The following is a 22,390-nucleotide window of genomic DNA, read 5'->3' as shown; positions in this document are numbered from 1 at the left end:
TGTGGGTTGCTGAGCGTTGCTGAGCTGGGTTCGGTCTGATTTCCCCTTCAGAGCCCTGGCCCAAGGCAGGGAGCCTGAGCCCCAGGGCCACCTGCTGTTGCCTGACAGGTGCGGGCAGATAGGCTGCTTCTCTTGTGTGGGCTCTGCGGGCTGGCCAGCCCTGATGCCTGCCGGGCACACTGTCCCAGCTGGAGCTCAGTGTAGGGGGCCCAGCCAAAGCCTGCCCTGGGCTTGTTGAGGGGGCCTGGGGCTTCCCGGAGTGGCGGCTGTGGGGACGGTGGCAGGGAGACCCCACTAGTGCAGCCCCTTTGGCTGCCTCTGCTCATCCGTAAAGAGAGGTGGTGGCGTCCGAGCATCTTCCTGGGGGAGCACCTCCTGCTCTATGACCTGGCCCAGTGCAGGGCAGGGCAGCCTCTTACCTGAGGAGTTAGGTGGCTGGCTGGCTGCTCGGGTCCCCGGAGATGGAGAGATGCTCGGCTCTTCCTGTAACGGGAAGGGGAGGCCGGGCGTCAGCCTGGTTCCAAAGGCTGGTGGGGCAGGGTCAGCTAGAAAACCTCGGGGTTTTTTAAGGAACATGCGTTACTTTGATAAACAGCGAAATAATGAATATCATTAATAAATGAAACCCCCAAGTCCCGGTGGGGCGTTGGTCTGTGCCAAGGGCCCGAGGACACACACGTGTGCGTGTGTGCGCATGTGGCCCAGGGAATTAAGTCCTAGAGACCTGACCCAGCCCGGGGGGAGGCTCTTTCCCACAAAGTGAAGTTTACAGAGAAGTGCAGGCTGAAGGGAAGGCCATGGTGGGGCTGAGGGGGCTGCACGGCTCCAGCATGGGGACCAGAAGCCAGGAAAATCAGGGGCTGGGCTGGAGCCCAGGGGTTACATCTGGTTGTATTTCTTCTGTCTCCTTCTGCCACTCAGAGGCAGCCTGTATGCCATTTGTAGTTCAGGTCTCAACTTAGCCATCTTAACAGGAGACTGTTTTTCTAGGAGAAGCTTCACACAGGGGAAAAGAGAACAAGGCCCCAAAGTGGGAGCGGCTGCTTTGAGCCTGTGTGGCCAGACTCGGCTCCAGGACGCCCAGGGAGGGTGGGGTCCCGAGTGCTGGTCCCTCTGCCCAGGCCTGCTGGCATCAATGGACTCAAGGCATCTTTAAGAACAGAAATAACTGGAAAATAAAAACCACCCTGGTCTCCCAGTAGTTGGTCCAGGAGGCCCAGATCTGTCTGCGTGGCCCCTCCCTGCTCCCAGGCCCCAGGCTTCCCTCGGGGCGCCTGTGGGCGGGATCCGCTCCTCTGCCTTTGCTCGGTGAGCCCTAAGCAGAGCAGCGTCTAGACTCTCAGGGGGCAAAGGCCAGCGGCCCGGTGCTGTGGGGACAGACACGAGCGCTCCACAGGCCCTCCTGTCCCCGGCATCCAATCCCTCCCATGTATTTCCCGGTGAAGTACCTGTCACACAAATGTCCAAACCCAATGCACCCCAGTGCCCCAGGGGCCTGGCCTGGGGCCAGAGAGCCTGCCCGGTGGATTCACACGGGTGGGGCGGGCGAAGGGGCGTTCGCTCACCGTTTGGCTTTCATCTTCCTTTTTATCGGCCGGCTTGTCTGTCTGGGAGGCTGCTTTTCTCCTGGTGCATGGGGGAGAGGGCACAACTCAGCGCCTGGCAGTTTTCTCACCCCCCTGTGTGTGCGGACACAGCTTCGTCCGCAGAGAGCACCGTGGGGGGATCGGGACCCTGCGCTGTGTGAAGGGGGCAGTCTGAGCGCCCATCTGGTCTGTGGTAACGCCCGGTGAGTGCCCAGGCCAGACAGGGTGGGGCCTGGGGGCACTGCCCTCTGTCCGAGCACCCGCGGGCTGGAAGGTGGTTTGCAGCATGGGGGGCCCGGGGTGCTGGTTCATCTGGGCGGCAGCTGTCTTCCAGGCTGCTCAAGGCCTGGCCACACGGGACCAGGAGTGGGGCCCCTCTGGGCTGCAACCTGCCACAGGCAGGATGTGGGAACGTTCCGCGCACAGGCCGCCCTGCCCGGGTGAGCAGACCACCTTGTGGGAGGGAGGAAGGGCCTTTCTGTGTTACCCCAGCACGGACCCCCACTGATGCCCCCCGCCCGTGTCCCCCACGTGTGGGTTCTCTTTCCACACCCTCAGAACTCCCTGCGGTTTTTCCTCAGGGGTCCCCTCCTGTGGCTAACTCCCAAGTCCGCACACACAGACCCTTGCTATTCCCCCGGTCACGCCCTTGGGCGCTTCAGCTCTGTGAAGCCGCCAGTGCCTGTGACTGTCAGAGCTGGCAGTCCCCAACAACAGGGACGCTGGCCTGGTGAGTGGGCGGGGCCACCAGCCGGCGGTCACCGGTCGGCGCCAGGGCCCACACTGTAGGCCCCTCAGCCACACAGGGGCCCCTTCAGCGTCCTCAGCTCGGGAAATGCAGCTTTACCCAGCTCTCGCCGCTCAGACACCTACCCCTCCTTCCCTCCAACAGTAAGGCTGGTAGTTCTCCCTCTGCATTATTTCGAACCCGCCTTGCCCCTTCTCACTCTGGACCATCAGTGCAAGCCACGACACCGCTTCTGGGACGGCAGCAGTGTCCTCACCGGCCCACCGCTGCTGCTCTGCCCTGTGACATTCTGCCGCTGCCCAAAGCCGGCCAGGCCACCCAGCTCCAGGAAGGTTCGGGGCTGAGCGTCCGTGGGAGTGCTGATTACACAGGGACCCTCAGCGCGACCCCGATTCTGCCTCTGCTGCAGGGAGGAGGGCTCGGAGACAGAGGCTGGTGTCTGCCACCAGCTGCAGAAAAGCTGTCGGGCCCACCCAGCACCCCTCACCAAGGTGCACTTCAAAGAGCGGCTCCAGTAATCCCCGCTGAGTTGTGCAGAGTGTGTTTGTTCTCGGGAGGGCGAGCCCCGCGTCTGGGCGGCTCACTGGCTCCTGCGGCCTCTTCCTGTTCCTGGGAACTTCCTCTCCCTTTGGTCCAGGCTATCTTGGCCAAGCTGTTATTGTTACTGTGTTGGTTTTGGACTAACCAAAAGCGTGAATATTTTCTTTTTGAAGAACACCATTGGCTTTCCTAGGAGGCCTCGCTCACTTCTCGGAGATGGACTGCAAGTGCCCGCCGGAGGGGGCCATTTCAGCCGCCCCAGGTGCTGACCCCGCCCGCCGCGCCCCACTCTGCTCTCTACACGCTGCTCTCCCCTCGCACCTCCGCCCTTCACGGCCTGGCACGTGGGAAGCCTCTTCCACGAAGCCATCCTGGCTGTCTCCCCAACGACGTGCAGTCGCAGTCACCCTGCACCCCTTTAGTCACTGGCTGTCCCCTTCTCGGGTCCCTCTGTACGTCGGGCCCAGCTGGAGGCTCCTCGGGAAAGCCCTGTGCTGTGGGTCAGCCTGTGTGTGTGCAGACCTGGGGCAGGAGACGCAGCTCTGTCCCTGCAGCAAAGCATCAGACCAGCCACCTGCAGGTCGGGGGCCTGTGCTCCCGCCTCCCAGAGCCGTGTGAATTTCAAGATTTAAGGAGGCGAGAGAGGACCAGGAGAACCCAGGTGCGCAGGGAGCCCGCGCTCAGGGTGGGCCGGCTAGGAGGGCAGAGGGAAAGGCCTGGAGGGTGGCCGCAGGCAGGAGGGGTCATTGCTGGAGCAAGGCCCCCGCCCTGCTTTCCTGGGACCACAGGCAGCGTCCTGACAGGCGAGGCCTGCTCCTGGGCCCTCGGATGCCCTGGCCTCAGCTCGCTCCGGCCACCGTGCCGCATTTGAAAGTAAAATAAAGATCTGCAACCCTTGCTAGAGGAGCTGGGTGACGTCCCCATCTGCTCAGGTTTCATCTGGGGAACAGCCCACAGCCACAGCGACAGGCTGACGGCCTTGGGTAGCTGGAGCAGCACCGGCTGGTGTGGACAGAGAGGTAGATGGCAGGCCCCAGACCCCAGGGCCCAACTGTGACGTGGATAGGACTGGTCTTCCACCTCGTAGGGGTGATGACCTCTGGGCCAGGCCGCTTCACCATCCCCCTTCCTGTGTCCTCCATCACGACCCCTGGCCCTGCACTCCCGTGGTGCACTCTGAGCCCTTCTAGCCCTGGGCCACACTTGCTCATGCTGAGACCCTAAGGGCAGGGTGTACTTCTCTTTTCCTTCTGCATTTATCTCCAAAACTGTCGTGGAAGTCCTCTCTGCTCAGGACTGAGCTGCACAGAAGAGATGCTTCAGTACTTGTTAAATGGAAATGAAGAGGGGTTCAGAGTTCACAGGACTGCTTTCGGCCTGATGCCTCGGACTGACCCCGTGAGAAAGGAAAGTGAAACGGTCGCCGCAGGGCTGAACCCCGCAGACGACGCGCCGCGGGCCCAGGCAAGGACGCGCACAGGCTAAGGGCAGGGGCTCCCCGACAGCCTGCCGAGGCTGGGGAGGCCAACACCCACCTCTTGGCCAGCAGCTTGTTCATCTCCTCCATGAGGCCGCCCCCGCCGCCCCCGCTGCTCGCCCGGCTCGCATCGGCCTTGGAGGTCCCACTGGGGCTGGAGCCTCCAGACGCATCTTCTGGCTGAGGGGAAAGGACGCAGCATTTTAGCCCGCCGTCTGTGCAGGGCGTCACTTGAGGGGACGACAGGAACACGAGTGTAGACGTGTGACTCCCACGACTGCAGTGCTGGAAGAGGCCTGAGGGGCCGCCGAGGTCGGTGTTTCCCAGCCCCACAGGTGACACAGCCAGGGAGGGACCAGGCCCTTTGGGTCCATAGCAGACACGTCCCAGGTTTACTGGTGCAGTGTGACCCAGAATGAGGGGGAGACAGTTCTTGGGGAGGGAGCCAAACCCTCTACCAGTTGTGCGAGAGCCACAGCCTCTCGGCCTCATTCCCCGAGTCCCACCTTCCCGGACACGTGTGGAAGGGCCCGGGAAGGGAGACCGAGCCCGAGGGAGCCGACCCTGTGACTAACGCGCACGGAGCGGTGAGCCCCGGCCACAGTCGAAACTGTGCCGGTCAACTGGCATGAGCATGCTGATCAGACGCCTGGGCCCCAGTCTCATCTGTAAAGGGGGCAGTTCCTGCCGCGTCTGTGAAGGTCCCCACGAGGGCCGGCAGTGGGTTCCATGGCCCAAAGCCCCTCGGAGTCCACACAGGGCCGCGCCGCACATTCCGCACTCCGAGTGGTGGGCTGAGGGGCAGTCCTGGCTGGGGAAGGGCCATTCTGTGCTCGGGGTCGTGGACGAGGGGAAGCTCCGTCCACTCGGCAGTTGGACGGTTGGACGCTGGTCCTCCAGCCCATCCTGCCTGTGCGCAGGGACACTTACCCGCTGGACCCTCCTCAGCTTGGCTCCAGCCAGGGCGGCGGCCAGTCCCGACACGGAGCTCTCGTCGTGGCTGGAGCCCTGGGCTCCTCCGGCTGGCAGTGGGGGCGGGGGCGGGGGCGTGGCCCCCGTGGGTGGTGGTGGGACAGGGGGCGGGGGCGGGGGCGGAGGCCCGCTACAGGAGAGGGGGGCGCTGGCTGCCGATGAGGGGTGCCCCGGTGGGAGGGTGGGTCCTGAAACACACCAGTGGGCTCAGTCAGACCCCCGCCCAGCTGCGCTTCCCCGGGAGAGAGCAGGGGCAGAGGGACAACGCAGGCTGCCCCTACCACCCCCCGGGGGTGAGCTGGGCCCTGCTCCGGTCACTCCCTGTGTGGGTCCCCGGCTCCCCAACGTTCATGGGCCTGGCTGGAGCTGTGGCGCCATGTAGTTGCCCATGGCCCTGAGCTCAGCTGGCTTTGTCCTGATCTAATTATGGGCTTCCAGTGGGAGGGGCAGGTCTGTGGGGGCACACGCTGCCCCTTTGCTCCTCCTCTGTTCCTTCTCCTCATCTCGCACCCTCCTAGGTATCAGCAAACATCGGTCCCTGTGGTGCAACTGCGAGTGGCCCTTGGCCTCTGGGACTATGGCAGGTAGCTGTGGGCGGCAGGGCTGACGTGGGCGCACGGGAGGGAGCAGTGCTGAGTGATGGGCAGCGCCCTGTCTGTCTCCCCTCCGCACCTGGCACCAGAGGCCGGTGGGGAGGGGCCGGCCGAGCGGAGCTAACTCCCCGCCCTCTGCCCTGTCCTCTGGCTCCCCTACTCTCACTGGATGTGACTGCCACACTTTGAGACCCGTATGACCGGCAGCTCTTCAGAGAGGGCCCGGGGTGCCCCTGGGGCCACCTAGGTGCGGGGGCTGCGCTCACCTGTGGCGGAGGCTCTTCTCTCTAGAGACTCCTGGCGCTGCTGCTGGTGCTGCTGCTCCATCACTTGTCTGAAAAGCAACAAGGGCGGGGCAGGCCTGACTCCCTGTGCTGCGTCCACAGAGCGCAGGCTGCGGAGCCGGGATTCACCGGCTCTGGGCGCCCTGGGTTGGGGGGCTCCCAGCGAGCGTTCTGCATCCTGCCCCTGGCCTGGATGGCCACCGAGCTTGCTGCCTGCACTTAACAGAGGTGGGCACACGGCTGGTTCAACGTCCCCAAACAGGGGCCACACGAAGGCTTGGGTGACCATGTGGCCGAGTGCCCGAGCCCCCCGAGGCTGGCTGGGCGCTCAGCCCCAGCCCCTGACTGACGGCGACGTCAGCCTCGGCCGCCCCAGCCCCAGGCCTTCTGTTCCTTCTGCGCCTGGGGCAATGTCCAGGCTCTGAGGGCTCTCAGGAGAAGCAGGCACTCCAGCGGCACGTGCTCGTCCTTTGCAGCACAGATCTAGCCGCAGGCCTGGCCTCCATGGACAGGGCCATCGGGTACAGGGCGATGCAGGCTGTGTGTGCCTCAGTGGGATCCAGCCCCGAGCTCCTGTGGCAGAGCGGCTTCGGGGGGCTTTGGAGGGCTGGTCAAGGGAGGACACGGACCCACAAACACATCTGCAGAATCTGGGACCGAGACCCCAGAGTGGCAGGGGCTCAAGGAACCAGGCCAGGGAGGCGGCGGGTCTCGCCGGCACGGTGCCTCCCCTAATGCCCGCTCTCCAAATCGGGGCAGGGGCCTCAGATACCAGCCTGGGCCCAGTGGGGGAGCATGTGGGAGGCAAGCCATGGTGCCTGCGTGGCAGGGGCGGTGGAAGGGCGCCCGCAGGGCGTGAGGCTGTGGGTCGTGAGGCCGTGCCCGGTGCACAGCGAGCCGGCCCCCTCTGGTGCCTGGCCCCGGGGCCCGCACATAGCAGCCGCTCAGTGAGGGCAGGAATAATATGTGCGCCCTGTCCGGATGCTTTCCCCTGAGGACAGTCAAGTGGGACCCACAGTTCACTGCGAAGACCATGTGGAGGTAGGGGGCTTTCTGGCCCCTGTTTTGGGGTTCCTGGCTTTGGGATGGCGGGAAAGCCTTTCCCTTTCCTGGGCCTCAGACTCTTCTCCATAAAATAAGCACAATTACACCGGTTTCATGGGGTTCTTTTAAGATTTATGCCTGGTACCTAAAAAATAATGGAAAAGGTCCTTTGGCATTAACGGTGTTCAAAAATCTCTCAGCAGCGCCGCACTAGCCTCTCCATCCAAATTGCTGAAACATTACCCAAAACTCTAATCTCCCAAGCAGGACCCATATTCAGAAGCCCTCAGCGAAATGAAGGTGTTTGGAAATATTTAAAAATCAGGCCTGAACTTATGATACTGTTTGCATGAAAACAAGAAGGTTTCTGTGCTTGGAGCCACTGACTCACTGCGTGGCCTGGGGTCAGTCATCTCTCCCTCCCTGGGCCTCCCTCTGGGTTGAGTGGTATAGCTGGGCCCCTGCTCCAGGGTGTGCCTCCTGCAGTTCACAGATTGACCTCCAGGGGCGCTCCAGCCTGCAGACAGTTGACTGCTGGCAGCACTGAACTTGAATTGTCTGCAGCCAGTGGCCTCCCACAACTTGCACTTGGGTTGTGGGTGGAGAGAATGCAGTGTGGTGTTTTTACCCAATTCTGAGAGCGCAACAGAAGGGTCTGTTGAGACCTGTATGCCCCGTGCGTGCATTCTCGGCCTGGCCGGGCGCACTCGTGGGACCTGGCAGGGCGCTGAGCTGGGCTGGACTAGGCGCCAGTCCTGGCTTTGCCTCTGACCGATGGCTACTTTGGGCCAGTCCTTCCATCCCCTGAGCTTCAGCAGGCTCCTGTGAGGGGCAGCACCCGTAAGCACAAGCCCAAGGGTCAGTACGAGGACTGCCATGAGGCAGAGGGGTAAGGCCCTTTGTAAGCTGCTGTACTCCCGAGGCTGGAAGACAGGCCTGGGAATCAGGAAACATGGGAATTAGCACAAGGGAATCTCTCTAGGAAGCGCATCTTCCCACCTTGCCCTCCTTGTTTGAGATAAGCAGAGCAAGGACTAACGCTGCCATCTTCACAGCACGGATGGACCCGGAGTGCACTGTGCTCAGTGAAACAGACCAGACAGAGAACAACAGTACCATATGATCTCACTCGTATGTGGAATCTAGAGAACACACTAAATGGACACGCAAAATTGAAACAGACTCACAGATACACAGAATGGACTGATGGCTGCCAGAGAGGAGGGGTGTTGGGGGGCTGAGTGAAAAAGGTAAAGGGGTTGAGAAGTACAAATTGGTAGTCACAGAACAGCCACAGAGATGCAGATGACAGTGTAGGGAGTAGGGAGTACAGTCCATAATACTGTGCTGTGTGCTGCCAGGTGGGTTCCGGGAGTATTGGGGGCGCTTTGTAAATTGTATGGCTGTCTAACCATCATGCTGCCCACCTGAACCAGGACAAAATAATATCAAGTGTGAACTTTAATTAAAAACAGACCCCCCCCAAAAGAATAGATAATAGTATTATCTTGAAACAAAGCAAAACAAACAAAACCTGTCAACTCAAATGGGGAAAGGAAGGGCAAGGGGCAGCGTGGACCCCTAAGGACACACTCAGAGCCCGAGCGGCTCAGAGAGCGCTTTCTCCTCAGCCTGAGGGAGAGGCCGGAAGAGAGAATCCCCGCAGACCCCTGCCCCCAGCCCGGGGCCCTGCTGGCGGCCAGCCGCGAGGCCCCAGGCCGCGCCCTTCCCCAGAACCTGGATGAGGGTAGCGGGCCAGGCCTGCCTGCTTAGCACAGTGCCCCGAGAGCTGGACACATGGCCTCACAGAGAAGCAGAGCCCGGTGGGGCGAGGGCAGCCTGGGGCAAGCCCTGGCCCTGCCTTCCCCGGCAGCAAGACCTGGGGAGGCTGCTCCATCCTTGGCCACCGTGACCTCTTCTGCCATGTCAGGACAACAGCACGGGCCCTCCCTCCCAGTCCTAACACTGCGGAAGATGCTTGGAAGGGCAGGGGGTGTTGCCCCACGGTCCGTGTCGCCTGGGAGCTGCCTCCTCCACAGGCTGGCCCCACAAGCATGTCAGCATGGCCCAGCTTTCACGGCCTCTGCTGCTTTAACCTTCCTGGGGGGTGAGCGGGCAGGGGGCTGGGATTCTCCAGAGAGGCTGCGGCTCCTGCTCAAAACTCCAGCAGGGAGTGGCCTTCAGACAGAGAGAGAGGAGATGGCACAGGACAGTGCCCAGGCCAGGGTCTCAGTCAGACAGACTCGGGCGGCCTTGGCAACGTTACCGAATCCCTTTGCCTCGTGAAAACTGCCTCCTCACACGCCCGGGAGGGGCACACTGAGAGTGACCGGCACTCAGGACACTGCCGGGCTCGTTGTGAGGGCCGCCAGGCAGGAAGGCAGGGCACTCTCTGTGAAACCACAGGCTCGGGCAAAGCAGCAATGAACTTGCTCCCTCTTCCTTTCTGCTCAGGCCTGTTCCGCTGTGCACACCGGAGCGTCTGGGAGCCCTGGCCCTAGTTACTGCAGGGGTGCCCTGTGCTTGCTCAAGGGGGCCCCAGCCACCAGGCGGGCCTGCTGGGTGGGCGGTTACCTTCTCTGGATGTCCATCTCATCAGGAGAGGGGCCATTCTGCACCTGACGCTGGGTGGCGGGGCCTGTGGGGCAGAGAAGCACAGAAGCGCCCTGGTTAGCAGGGAAGAACAGCTTGGCAGACACGCCTGGAACCGGGGGCCTGTCTCCGCTCTCCTGGTCGCTCCCACGCGAGCAGTCCTTGGCCCTTCAGCAGTGGGCCTCACACCTGAGTAACACCCCGCCCCACCATGTCCTCTCAGTCATCGCTCTCCCATTCTCGTGGCTCTTCCCTCACAGCCTGTGCGCAGGATCCCATTTTCAGGTGGTTCAAATTATCCCTTTTGGCTACCGACTCCTCGACTCCCCTCTCCAACTACGTTTGCTGTTGTCACTCCCTCCCTTGCTACTGTCTCTCAACCCTCTAACATCTGGCCTCTCCACGTCCCACAGGCCTGTTGCAACCAAAATCACCAGTGGACTTGGCACTACTAAACTCTAAAGATCCATTCTGCCCTGGCCTTTGAGCAAAGGAATGACCCTGAAGCAGGTAGGTGCCAGAGCCAGGTCCAGCCACGGTCTGGGACCCTCCGCCCTCTTCTTGCACCTGCGGGCCTGCAGCTGGGGGGTGGGGGACAGTGGGCGGAGGCAGAGGTGGCAGAGGTGGCCTGCACACAGCTCCCTGGGCCACATCCTTGTCCTGGGCCCTGCATGGGAGGCCTGCGCATGCACCGAATTCACACAGGGCTGGTGCTGTGTCACGTTTGTAAGAGAAGCCAGGCTTCTGCGCCACTCTGCAAAAGAGCCGATTGTTCCTTCTCTTGGTGAGCTCAGGGGTCACTGGGGAACTGTAGGGAGTCTCGTGATGCGGCATGACTCAAGCTGGCCTCCTGCCTCGCTGACTAGGTGCTTTGTCTCCTCCAGGATGAGGTGACAGCAACATCAGCCTTCAACAAAATCTGCCAGCTGAGGAGTGAGCGGGCTGTGCCTGGATCAGGGACACGGGGGGACAGGGTGACAGAATCTGAAAGCTCAGACCCTCTGAGCCTGGGACCACCTGCTGCCCGGCGCAGGAGCCCTGTGTGCCTCCCAGGCAGGCGCTCCTAGCGTAGCCCCAGCAGCGGAAGCCACTGCCCTGGGTGAGCACCTTCTTACACTGCAGTGCCACATCCACCCATCCATGAAGGCTCTATTTCCACTGCCAGGTGCGATGCAACATGGGCTGAATCCTTTTCTCTGCTCAGCAGTCATTTATTGGCCCAGAAGCAGCTTCCAGACTCGAGAGTCTCAGACGCGCCGCCCTGGGCCCTGGCACCCACCGGCATCAGCCACGGCCTGCCGCCTTCTCGGCTCCGGCGTGGCAGACCCCGACAGCAGGCAGTGGGCCAGGGCCGGGCGGCTGGAGGAGAGGCTGCCCAGCACTCGAGGAAAACTCCCTGGGCGGACCTGCCTGACCGACCCCTGACTCAGCGTCTCCTGCTGCTCTTAGGGGACGGCAGGAGATGCTGTGGACTCTCTGCAGAGGTGACTCATGCAGTATCTGGTGTGGTGGCCTGGCGCATAGTAGGCAGGCAATATATGTTAGTTTTCTTTCCCTTTCTCTACTTAAAAAAAAAAAAAAGATTTTATTTTTAGAGGGGAAGGGAGGGAGAGAGGGAGAGAAGCATCAATGTGTGGTTGCCTCTTGTGCGTCCCCCACTGGACACCTGGCCTGCAACCCAGACATATGCCCTGACCAGGAGTTGAACCGGTGGACCCCTTGCTTTGCAGGCCAGTGCTCTATCCATTGAGCCTCACCAGCCAGGGCTCTAAGTACTTTTATTTTGGCTTTATTTATTAACATATAATTATATGCTTTTTAAACATTTGTTTTTCTGACTATAAATAATATGTAATATATGTTCAGTCTAATAGACATTAGAAAAATTTGAGTTTAATAAAGAAAATAAACATTCCCAATTACAAAGGTCCCGGAGGGACAAGCGCTTGCCTCGCCTGCTTGGCTGGGCCCAGGTCTCGGGACACTGGAGTAAGGGCACAAGGACACTGGCACTCTCCTCCCTGTAACTGATTTTAGCTTGCACAGCCCTATAAGGCAGCGCCCATGAGGACTTGTAGGAGGTGAGCAAACAGCCCAGAACAAGTGACTTGCTTGGGGCTGCATGGACAGCAAGTGGCTGAGCCACACTCCAACTATGTGAAGAATGCCACCTTCTTCCTTACAGTCCCTCACATGGGCTGGGACTGGCTCGGGGAAGGGGGAGCAAAGAAGGCGGAGGCAGGCTGGCCCGTTGCCAGAACCATGCTGCCGCCTCCGGTGGTGCTCGGCCCCTGCCTGGTGTCGCGCAGCAGATGGCTGTTCCCCACCCCTGCCCCACGCACCCTGGCCGAGGCAGGAGGGAGCGAGGTGTCCCAGCCCCGCATTCCGTGGCCGAGGCTGGAGGCTCTGGGTGGAACTGGGCCCCTTCCTTGTCCTTAGACTGGGCCTCTGCTGTGGAGCCCACGGCCTGAGTCTGGAGTCTGCCCCGGGGACCCTGTCTAGCACCTGGTCTGAGGGCTGGAGCCCACCCTCACTCTGCCCAGGCCCCACCCCGGGACCAAGGTCTTACAAAGCACAGGCAATCCTGGCTGCGCAAAGGTCTCTGCGTCTGCTGGACTGGCCTGGTCACTTGGTCAGGACCCCAGACGGCAGCCCGCTGCCCACACAGTGGTCCAGGGTGACCCTGTGCTGGGCCCTTCTTCTGCCTGTTGAGCTGGATTCCTCCCAACCCCCTCTACCAGCCTGGTCCTCAGGGCGGGGGAGTGTGACAGGTCCTCAGGGGCTCTGGCCCCTGCACTGGAGACCTATTTTAAAATTATACAGCTGGACTTGTAGAGCAGAGGGAAGAGACAATCTTTGGTTGCATAAGACCTTCCATCCACTCAGACTCAGAAACGTGAGTCTGTTTTGAGCTCCGAGGGTCCTTAACATTCTAAAGTACAGCTCCTCCCTCTGGTTTAGAGGTGGGCGCTGAGGCCTGGCATGGTGTCTGTGCAGTGGCCCACGGGTGTCTTCGGCAGAGATGCCCGCCGCCTTCCTGGCCCGGCCGGCCCCTGGCGGAGGCAGGGTGGAGGGGCCGGGAGGAGGACCCCTCCCCCAGGACTGTGTAGGATCCCTTGGGAAATCCCTGGTAACGCCATTTGCAGTGCTTCCTTGGTAGGAAACCCCAGGCACTAGATGCCTGGTTCTCTCCCGTCTGTCCTGGTGTCATGTTATTTGCACCCTGTGTGGTGCTATCAGAAGCCACTGTGGAGGCCACGTAGTTCTCCTGTGTCCCGGAGTCACCCGCCTCGATGCCCCGTCCACGGAGTGCTTGGGCGTGGCATGTGCAAAAGCGTGGCCCTGTCCCAGGGGAAAGATGCCTCCCGGGCTTGTAGGGCTGACGCGTGGGCTGGGACCTAACCATGGAGGTGACCTGGTGCGGGCGGCCGAGCCGCCAGCGCCTTCCTCCCAGTGGGCTGAAATCCACTACCCCAGCCCCGCTCTCAACGGTGCCTGTCAGGACCCGATGGGTGGTCGGTTTCCAAGTGGCGGCGGCCAGCTGGCTGCTGGGCGGTGAGTGCGGTGCCCGCGCCCCTCCAGCCCTTACTGGGGAGCGTAGCCCCAGTCCTCGCACGGCCCCACCCTGTTCCCAGTCCTTCCCTGTTCCTGCCTGGCCTCTTTGGGACAGTTTCCGTTTCCACAAATCCCTGCAGAGTGAACGTGAAGCCAGGAGACCAGGTTTTTGTTAGAGTCCGCCACAAATAATTAAGTGCTGTGGGGAACCCGTCCCTGGGCCTTGGTTTCCAATAAAGTGAGAAGGACGGAGCCAAGGCCATTGAGTTCTAAACTTCTCCAGCCTGAAGGGACCGAGAAGGAAACATACTGGGATGGACACTGTGGCTATCTCTGGATTGTAGGATTATTTCCCTTTTTTTCAACTTCCAAATTAGGCAAGAGAAGGACGCATCACGTTCTTATGAAGACACAGATGGCAAAGAGCCCCGCGGAGGGGACAAGCCACCGCCGTGGCTCCAGCCCCGGGGGCCTGGCGGGTGTGGGTGCAGCCCAGTGGGCAGAGAAGCCAAGCCCGTGTGGACACCTGCTCCTGAGAAAGGCCGTCCTCCTGCCTGCCCATTAACATTTATGAGGCCCTCGGACGCCGGCCCTGGCTCCTCTGGGACGGAGGGACAGGGTCGGTTTCGAGTTAGCCTCCTGAAAAGATGGAACCTGAGCTCCCAGAAGTTCCAGAGACAAAGGATCCAGCACCTGCTCAGTGAGGCTTGATGGAATTTCTGGCCAGCAAACGACAGCCACCTGGTCCGGGCTGGGCAGAGTCCCAAGTCCCCCTGAGCTCCCCTCCCCCCGCGCCATCTTCCTGGCTGGCTCCTCTCCTTTCTCCAGAAGGTCCCTCCATTCGGAATTGACTTAGAGTGCCGCTTTGACGGGGGGGCGGGGAGGCAGCCTTCCCAGGCCAAGTCCTTAGCATGCCTTCCTCTCTCATTTCAAGGTTCCTGCTGCCAAGCAAGTGTCCAGGTGGGAATGGAACCTGTGATCTGGGTCTAACACTTCTGAGTCACCCGCCAAGGCTACACAGGAATTGGTGGCAGAGCTGGGACCAGTGCCCAGGACGGGTGCCTCCCAGCCGAGGGCTCTGCCCACCTGGCATGCTGCACCCCGCAGCTGCCTCCCCCCAGGAAGCCCGGGCAGTGCTGCCCCCGCCCCCCTGAGCTGGGTGCAGCAGCAGACAAACCCCGGCTGCCTCCCAAGGTCAGCGCCAGTGGAGGCGCTCGTTGGAGTGACCCTGTGGGAAGCCTCTAGTGGCCTCTTTGCCCGGTCCTCACTAAGGAGGGATGCCCCCCAGCGGGCTGGTGAGTGAGGCCGCTTGCTGGACTCGGGGCCAGTGGAGCCAGCTCGTGTGCCTGCCATCGCAACCCTGCAAGAGGCCCTCCCCGCTGGGCCTGCCGGCTCTGGTGCAACCCCATGGTGACCGACGGCTAACGCTGTATCTAAGAGGCCAGCGTCTCTGTGGCCTGTGCGCCTGGAAGGTCAGCAGATACTGACGTGGGACTGCAATCCTAAGAGGGCTGAAGCCCAAGGCCATTGTCAGGAGCGCCCGCCTGGTGCACTAGAGGAAAGGCCTTCCCACGGTGACAAGGACGGCAGCAGGCCGGCCATGCTGCCCGGGTGCTGGCAAGCTGCACCCCTGCCAGACCCTTTCCTCATGCAGAGGGGTCCTGAGTCCCCGATAAAGGGAGGGACACATCCAAAATGGCAGGCAAGCAGCTGGAATCCAGATCTCCCAGCTGCCAGGCCAGGCCAGGCCACGGCCAACCGCACAGGCTGCGGTCCTCAGGCCAGTTATTTCCCCAGGAAAACAGCGCTCGTCCCTTTCCTCACAGGCTCACTTCAGGACACAGAACCTTGAAAAGAATCTCAGAATAAAGTGTAGTAAAAATCTGTCACACCTTTGTGACAAAGCTCCTTTGCATCATTTTTGTGAGTAATCTGCTCACCTAGGGCAGGGACTATCAGACCTATTTTATAGATGGAGAAACTGAGGCTCAGAAAGAGTGAGTGACTTTCACAAGACCACATGCGTCTCAAGTGACCAGTGCCGCTGGGACGGGAGCCCACATGCCCCGAAGCCCAGTCCGCATGCTGCTGCTCCTGCCCGCCACTCCTGCAAGGCCTGAGTGCAAACCGCAGCCCGGCCCTCTGATGGGTCAATGGCAGGTACTTGGCCCCAAGACCCAGAGCTTACACCCCACCCCCACCCTTGCCCGGCAGCAGAAGGAGAGGCCCTGAGGAGCAGGAAGGAGAGGGAAGAGCCCCGTCACCTACAGTTCACTCTGCAAAGCACGGTGCAGTCGCAGTGGCAGAAGCAGAAGCAGTGGAAGGTCCACTCCCTGCTGACCATTACGGGCGGGCCCCTGGGCGCAGTCCGGGAGGCGCGCTCCTCGCATCCTGGCCACTTACCTCTCCTTCCTCGGCCGCCTGGCTCCTGCAGTGGGAAACCGATCCACGGCGGCCGTCAGATGGGCTTCGCGCTTCAATCTTTAATGCGGCTTCCCAGCTAACCTATCAGAACCCTCCCGTCTACCCGATTCCAGTGAGCGCTGGGGGCCCCAGGGGAGGGTCTGCCAGGGGAAACCTCCTGCCATGGTTCTCCTCTTGTCCCCTGTGCACGATGGGATGAGACAGAGTGGGCGCGGAGCCAGAAGGGAACAGGTGACCGGCCGAGGGAAGAACCCCCGGGTGCTGTTCAGCTGGGCCACCCTTTCCTCCCAGGCTCTATCCAGGTGCCCCGCTGGCTGTTCCTTTCCTCACCATCATGCCTGCTGCTCTCTTAATCTGTTCCTGCTGGTCCTGTATTTTTTACCCGCCCAACCGGCTCCAAGGCCCACAGGCGGTGGATCCTTCAACCTGCCCACCAGCCTTACTGTCACCACATGTGTGGGCACCGTGGCTGTTCCACTGGCACTTCCCTAACTGGCAAACCCACAGGGCCCACTGGTGTCAACTAGGACCCAGGATGGGCCTCTGTCCCCAAGGGGCGCTCTCTGGCTCCGCCCCGCCCACCCTGGAGCTGTGTTCGCTGCACTCCACGGTGAGCTCCTGGAAAGCAAAGTCCATGCCTTGCCCCTCTCTGGCACGGGGTGCGCAGACTCGGCACCACCTCTGGCTCTCTGTGTGGGAAACCCCAGCCAGCACCTTCTCACGAAAGCAATGCCTGCTCCCCAGTCCAACTGCAGTTTCTCCTGCTCGCCCCCTCTACCTGTCCCCAGGCAATGCTGCTCCTCCCGCAAACCGTCTCTCAGGTCACCTTCTCTGCCCTGCCTGGGTCTCAGACGCGTGCCCTCTCCTGGGGAGGCTTCCCCACAGCCTGAGCTGGTCTCTGTCCAGGCTTGTGCCTGTGCCCACGCCTTCATACGCAACGTCAGAAAGCCCAGCTCCTCCACGCTATTCCCCAGCCAGGAGACTCGGGGTTCCGGCTGGTTCCCCTGGGAAAGCCTAACTTGCCTGGCCCAGATCCCAGCCACTCCTCCAGTTCCCCTTTGCCTACTGGGGACCTACTTGGGTCAGGCACCATCTCCTTTACAGTCTGCCCTCATGGATGCTGACTGCTCCCTCTTCACTTCCCTGGACTAAAATGCAAATATGCGAACTATGCAGGACTGTGTAAGGTACGACGTTGGACTTTAGAGGCATTTGCCTCCTCCCCCGCTGCCTGGGAAGGGCACCTGAAGGAAGGCTGGAGCCTCTTCTCTTTGACTTGGGCTCATGCAACTGCCTCCTGCAGGCCCAAACCCTTCTCCAGGTGACTAATGTACCGTTCTAGTGGGCTTTGGCACCTGGAGCAGCCAGTCACTTCCCGTCTTTGGGCCTTGATCCACCCCTGACCCATGGGGCTGAGCTAGAGGGCGCAGCAGGCGCCAGTGGCAGCAGCCCCATTCACTGACTGCCCACCAGGCTCCAGGCGCTGTTCTGAGCACAGGGACTTGAAGCTGTGTAGAGCTAAATTGAGCCCTGGCTCTGTCATTTACTCTTTGACCTTAGGCAGGTTATCGAATCTCTTTTACTCCGTTTTCCTGGGTGAAAAATTAGCAAAAGCACCACTTGCCTTGGTGTGTGGATCAATGACAAGTTCATATCAGCCTAGAGTCGGACAGAGTGCAACCCAACAATGCCTGTTTCTTTCCTTGTTAGGTAGTTCTGAATGATTGGCATCTCATATGTGTATCTATTAAATTCTTTTAAAAAAGGCATTATTTATTTATTTTTAGAGAGGGGGAGGGAGAGAAACATCGATGCATGAGAGCTACATTGATTGGTTCCCTCTCACAGGCACCCAACTCGGGGCATGGGCTGCAACCCAGGCATGTTCCGTGGCCTGGAATCAAACTGGAATCGAATCTTTCAGTTTGCAGGCTGGAGCTCAATCCACTGAGCCACACCAGCCAGGGCTATTAAATTCTGATAACACATCTCACAAAGTGGCCACCAAGTGGTGCTATCATTACCCCACTGGGCCACGGACACCAGAGAGATTAAAAATTTGCCTGCATCAAATTGGTGAGTGACGGAGTCCGAGCCAGAACGGCGGCTGGCGGCCTCCAAGCCCACGCTGCCACAGTGAGCGTCCTGTCTCCTCAGAAGTCACTCTGCAATGGGTCATGTGAAAACTGCCCAAAGGAGAGGCCTCAGGAGCAGTATCCGGGGGTCAGAAATCCTCCTCATGGCCTGCCTGCCCGCAACAGACCACTTCTGCTTCAAAGAGCAGTGTATGTTAGGAAGAAGCAGCCGGAGACACTGAAGGTGCAGTTGCAACTGAGCCTAGGCTGAGGGCGCAGCAGGTTCCTGGGTTATTTCTTCACCTCCAGCCAGAGAAGCCGTGTTAGCTGGGATCCTCAACTTCCCTACCCTCCCAGGCAGGCAGTGTCCACACCCAGCGGGCTCAGGCCTGGCTGGGCTGCCTGGCCCCCTCCAGCTGCTGGAGCCCCAGGAAGGGAGGAATGACATTTCAACACCAGTGTTTGTGAAAGGGAGTCCAGAAGGACACATGCTACCGAAATCAGGCAAATAGCTGGGCCTAAGCCCCGGTTCTGCCAGAGTCTAAGTTTCTGACCCGGCTTCTCCGTCTGCAAGACCAAACAAAGTCTTTGCTGATAGGACCTATGAGGCCCCTTTTCACACCACAAGCCTATAAATGTGTTAATTAACTGTATTTAGGTCTTCATCACTTATTCCCCATTTTTTATACCCAAGGAGGGAAGCAAAGAAGGGAAGCCATGCCCAGACCCGATCTCTAAGGACAGCCTGCACTGGTGCCGGCCACTCCTGCGTCTGCTGCAGAGGCCCGCCTGCCGCTGGCCCTCTCCTCCTACGCCAGACCGGCCCTTCCAGCTCGGGGTGGGCACCGACGGCTTGGCACGCTCCGGGGGTAAGTGGAGAAACGGGGAGAATGCTGACCACGCTTCCAGGGCACAGTTCTACTGGTCAGTAATCCAAATAGGGAAATATTCAGAGTAGAAAGTAAAATCTGCATGAGTTCTCATGACACAGACTGCCAAGGGCTCCGTAGGCTGGGGGTCTCTTGGCCACACCATCCATCACACAGAGCAAAGGCAGCCCCCTGGCTGCCCTCTGAGGCCCACGGACACAGGCTCCAAGCCAGGCCTCCTGCTGCTCCTGCCTAGCCCCGCTGTTCTGCAGGCGCCGCAGGCCCCATCCTCCCTCGCCATAGCACTTGCCACACTCACGCTCTCTTGCACCTGGCTGGGCTCCGTGCGTGCAGGAGCCATGTGTCTGTGTGCTGGGGCCTGGCTCCGAGCTGGTGCTCAGCTGGTGCTCATTCACGCACCCTCAACTGTCACCGAGCGAGGCACTGGGGACACAGCTGTGCACAACCTGCTCCCTGGACTTGGGTTCTGGAGAGGAGCCATGGCAGAAGGCCCAGCAGGGAAGAGAAGTGAAGTGGAAGGTGTGTGGGTGCGACCTCTCTGAGTAGGTGATGCTGGAGCAGAAGAAAGAACATCCTGCCTGGGCTGGGGAGGCTCAGTGGACTGAGCGCCGGCCTGTGAACCGAAAGGTCGCCAGTTCAATTTCCAGTCAGGGCACATGCCTGGGTTGCGGGCCAGGTCCCTGGGTGGGGTCGTGCAAGAGGTGGCTGATTGATGTATCTCTCACACATCGATGATTCTCTCCCTCTCCTCTCCCTTCCCCTCTATCTAAAAATAAATAAATAAAATCTTAAAAAGAAAGAATGAACACCTTGGGCAGAAGGGACACCGGGTGTGGAGGCCTTCATCAGGAAGACGCGGGCCTGCTCGGGGAGACAGCAAGGAGGCTGGTGTGACTGTCAGCGAGGGGGTGAGGCAGAGAGTGCGGGGGAAGCAGCCAGGGCTAGGTAGGTCCCTGCAGGCCTCGGCGAGGATTTGCATTTGATTCTGAGTGAGACTGGAAGCCCCTGGAGAGCCTTGAGCAAGGGCTGACCTGGACTTGGAAAGATCTGCTTGTGTGGGGAGAACAGACGATCCTGGGCTGAGTGTAGAAGCAGGCAAATCAAGTAGGTGGCTCTGGCAAGAGCTCAGTTACGTGTTGAGTGAATAAATGGACGAAGGAAGGCTGGCAGCAGACAAGCCAGCGGGGCAGGTCCTCAAATGCTCACAGCCCATCCACTCTGGAAACGCGAGTTGCAGCCCAACTTCAGTGCCTGGGTTTCTGAGTCCCTGGTATGGCTGCTGATTAAGGTATTTGAGCTGGCTCTTATAGCATGTGTGTGCTGAACGTGGCAGAATGCTGACCCGTGACATTGTCATTCTCTAGGAAAGGTATTATATATCTGGTAGGTGAGAAAAAAGAAAACAGATGCTGAGGAGTCTCTGACTTCGGAGGTGCAGGTGCTCAGCTATAAAGACGGGCCAGGATAAATTCCTGTCACAATCAACCCACGACCAAGCAGCGTTACGATTTCCAAAGCCATGGGGCCATGAGCTGACCGGGCCTCTCTGAGAGGCAATCTTGTCCAGTGGGCAGACACTGGACTTAGAATTAGGAGATTCACTGTTGTGTCTTGGGCAAGCTACTTACTGCTGTGAGCTCTCGCTCTTCATCCTTAAGGTGGGGACACAATTCTTAATGTCTCCCTCCATCTCAGGAGGATGCTGTGAAGACCCAAAGAGACGAGGCCAGCACAACAACCTACAGGAAGGCGGGGGCATGTACAGCAGATGACCTGGGCAGCGTGGGACTTAGCCCCCAGGGCGTCACTGCTGCCTCCTGTGCCACGCATGACTCCGGCCATCTGGAGGGGTGAGATCTGAGGACAGTGCCTTGGAACTGGGTGCTCTAGCAACAGCCTGATTTCCTTCTTTCTTTCTTTCTGTTTTTTTTTTAAATCCTCATCTGAGGATATGTTCATTGATTGTTTAGAGAGAGAAGGGAGAAAGAGAGAAAGAGAAATATCAACGTGAGAGAGAAACATCAATCAGTTGCCTCCCATACCCATCCTGAGAATCAAACCCGCAACCTACGTATGTGTCCTGACCAGGGATCGAACCCGCAATCTTTTTGTGTAAGGGATGACGCTCCAACCAACTGAGCTACCTTGCCAGGGTATAGCCTGACTTCTTAGGGTGCTGACAGCTCAGCAATCACATTCCCATTTGTTTTGGGAACATCTCAACTTCACATCATTGTAGGCAGTCATTAAGTCCATTTTAAAGATGAGGAAACTAAGGCTTGGTGGGGGGCGTGAAATGGCTTGCTCAAGGTTTCACAGCTGCTATGCATGACAGCCTGGAATACAGGCCTGGCGCCCTGTCATCTGCCTCCAGAGGTTGTGCCAGTCTTTTGTGCCACCCACAGGCTGCTCACCGCACCCAACCGCCATGCCCAACCCACGCACATCGGGCAGGCCCTGCGAGGCAGCCGTCTGTAGCGGGCCATCTGCTGTCTCGGCCCTTCTTGGGTGTGGGGTCCAGGCCGATCTACAAGACACCTCCCCATTCCTGTCAGGGAGATAAGCCTGGGGCTGGTGTTCGCAGGAGGTCTTTCTTACTCAGGATGTGAGGTGCCAGTGCACCAGCAGCTCTTTAAAGGGAGACAATGGCGGCGGCAGGATGTTCTGAAATTAGGGACCCCAGGAGGGACACAAAGGCCCGCCAACGTGCAGAGGAAGACTCTCTCCTGGGACCACCGAGCCACCGAGGTCTGCTTACGCCCCCGGAATCCTCCTTACCGCCTGGCCCTCCCCACCTGCGCCCCGTCCTGCGGGCCCGGGCCCCGTCCAAGCAGCCTGGCTACCTGGTGTCCCAAAGCATAGGCTGCTGGCGCCACCCCAGGAACTGATCCGGTTAACTTGTCAAATATATTAAAAAAGCAACTTCAAATAGTTATAGTAATTTACAGGTAACAAAGACTTTCCACCAACATCATCTCATGCATTCCTCACAACAACCCTGTGAGGTAGGAGTGCCCTCAGAGAGGTGAACCGACTTGTCCGAGGGCACACACGCCCTTGGCACAAGCTGGCCTCGAACCGAGGTCTGTCCAAGCCCACGTCCAGTGCACACGCACCGCAGAGCCCCCGCAGCTGCGGGGCTGGCGTGCTCCTTGGCTAGGGGTGGTGAGAGGCGGGCCAAGGTGACGGGTGCGATTTCTGTGTGAGACAGTTCTATTGGCCATGTCCCTCAATCACAGATAGCACCCCTCACCTTGCGCCCAGTGTCACAGGCTTGCGAGCGGTGCTGGTTCAGGAGAGTCGTCGTGGTCTGCAGAGGGTGCTGTGACGGCAGGAAGCGCCAGGCTTGTGAACAACACAAAACAGACACAGGAACAAACTGGCAAACCACCCCCCAGCCGCCCCCCAGCGCTCACCAAACACCCGGGATGCGACAGCCCTTCTGCAGGGCGCCTGCCCTCGAGGGGCTCACAATCTGGAAGGCAAATCACGAGCTGCAACCCGGAAGGACGGCAGCGTGCGGCGTGAGAGCAGGCTGGCGGCAGATGGGCAGGGCACCGGGAGGGAGGCGCACGGCCCGGGCTGGCGTGGTGCGGCACAAGGCAGGGGA

The 22,390-nt window shown here is 60.0% G+C and overlaps 1 protein-coding gene across 3 annotated transcripts in view; it reads right to left on the bottom strand.

Moving 5' to 3' along the window:
- EVL (Enah/Vasp-like) overlaps nucleotides 1-22,390 on the bottom strand; it is an 88,518-nt gene that overhangs the window by 7,105 nt on the left and 59,023 nt on the right. For all 3 annotated transcript variants that reach the window (XM_054567662.1, XM_054567664.1, XM_054567663.1), the window contains exons 4-9: nucleotides 9,819-9,882; nucleotides 6,183-6,250; nucleotides 5,282-5,511; nucleotides 4,410-4,531; nucleotides 1,566-1,626; nucleotides 420-483 (exon numbers count right to left, since the gene is read on the bottom strand). In XM_054567662.1, coding sequence (XP_054423637.1) covers nucleotides 420-483; nucleotides 1,566-1,626; nucleotides 4,410-4,531; nucleotides 5,282-5,511; nucleotides 6,183-6,250; nucleotides 9,819-9,882 — 609 coding nt within the window. The remainder of the gene's footprint in view (nucleotides 1-419; nucleotides 484-1,565; nucleotides 1,627-4,409; nucleotides 4,532-5,281; nucleotides 5,512-6,182; nucleotides 6,251-9,818; nucleotides 9,883-22,390) is intronic.

Source organism: Pteronotus mesoamericanus, unplaced genomic scaffold (genome assembly GCF_021234165.1).
Source record: "Pteronotus mesoamericanus isolate MK-2021 breed Mesoamerican mustached bat unplaced genomic scaffold, CSHL_Meso_final contig_192, whole genome shotgun sequence".
NCBI classification, from domain to species: Eukaryota; Metazoa; Chordata; class Mammalia; order Chiroptera; family Mormoopidae; genus Pteronotus; species Pteronotus mesoamericanus.
Note: the sequence above shows the minus strand (reverse complement) of the source record. Positions and strands in the feature narration are given on the sequence as shown.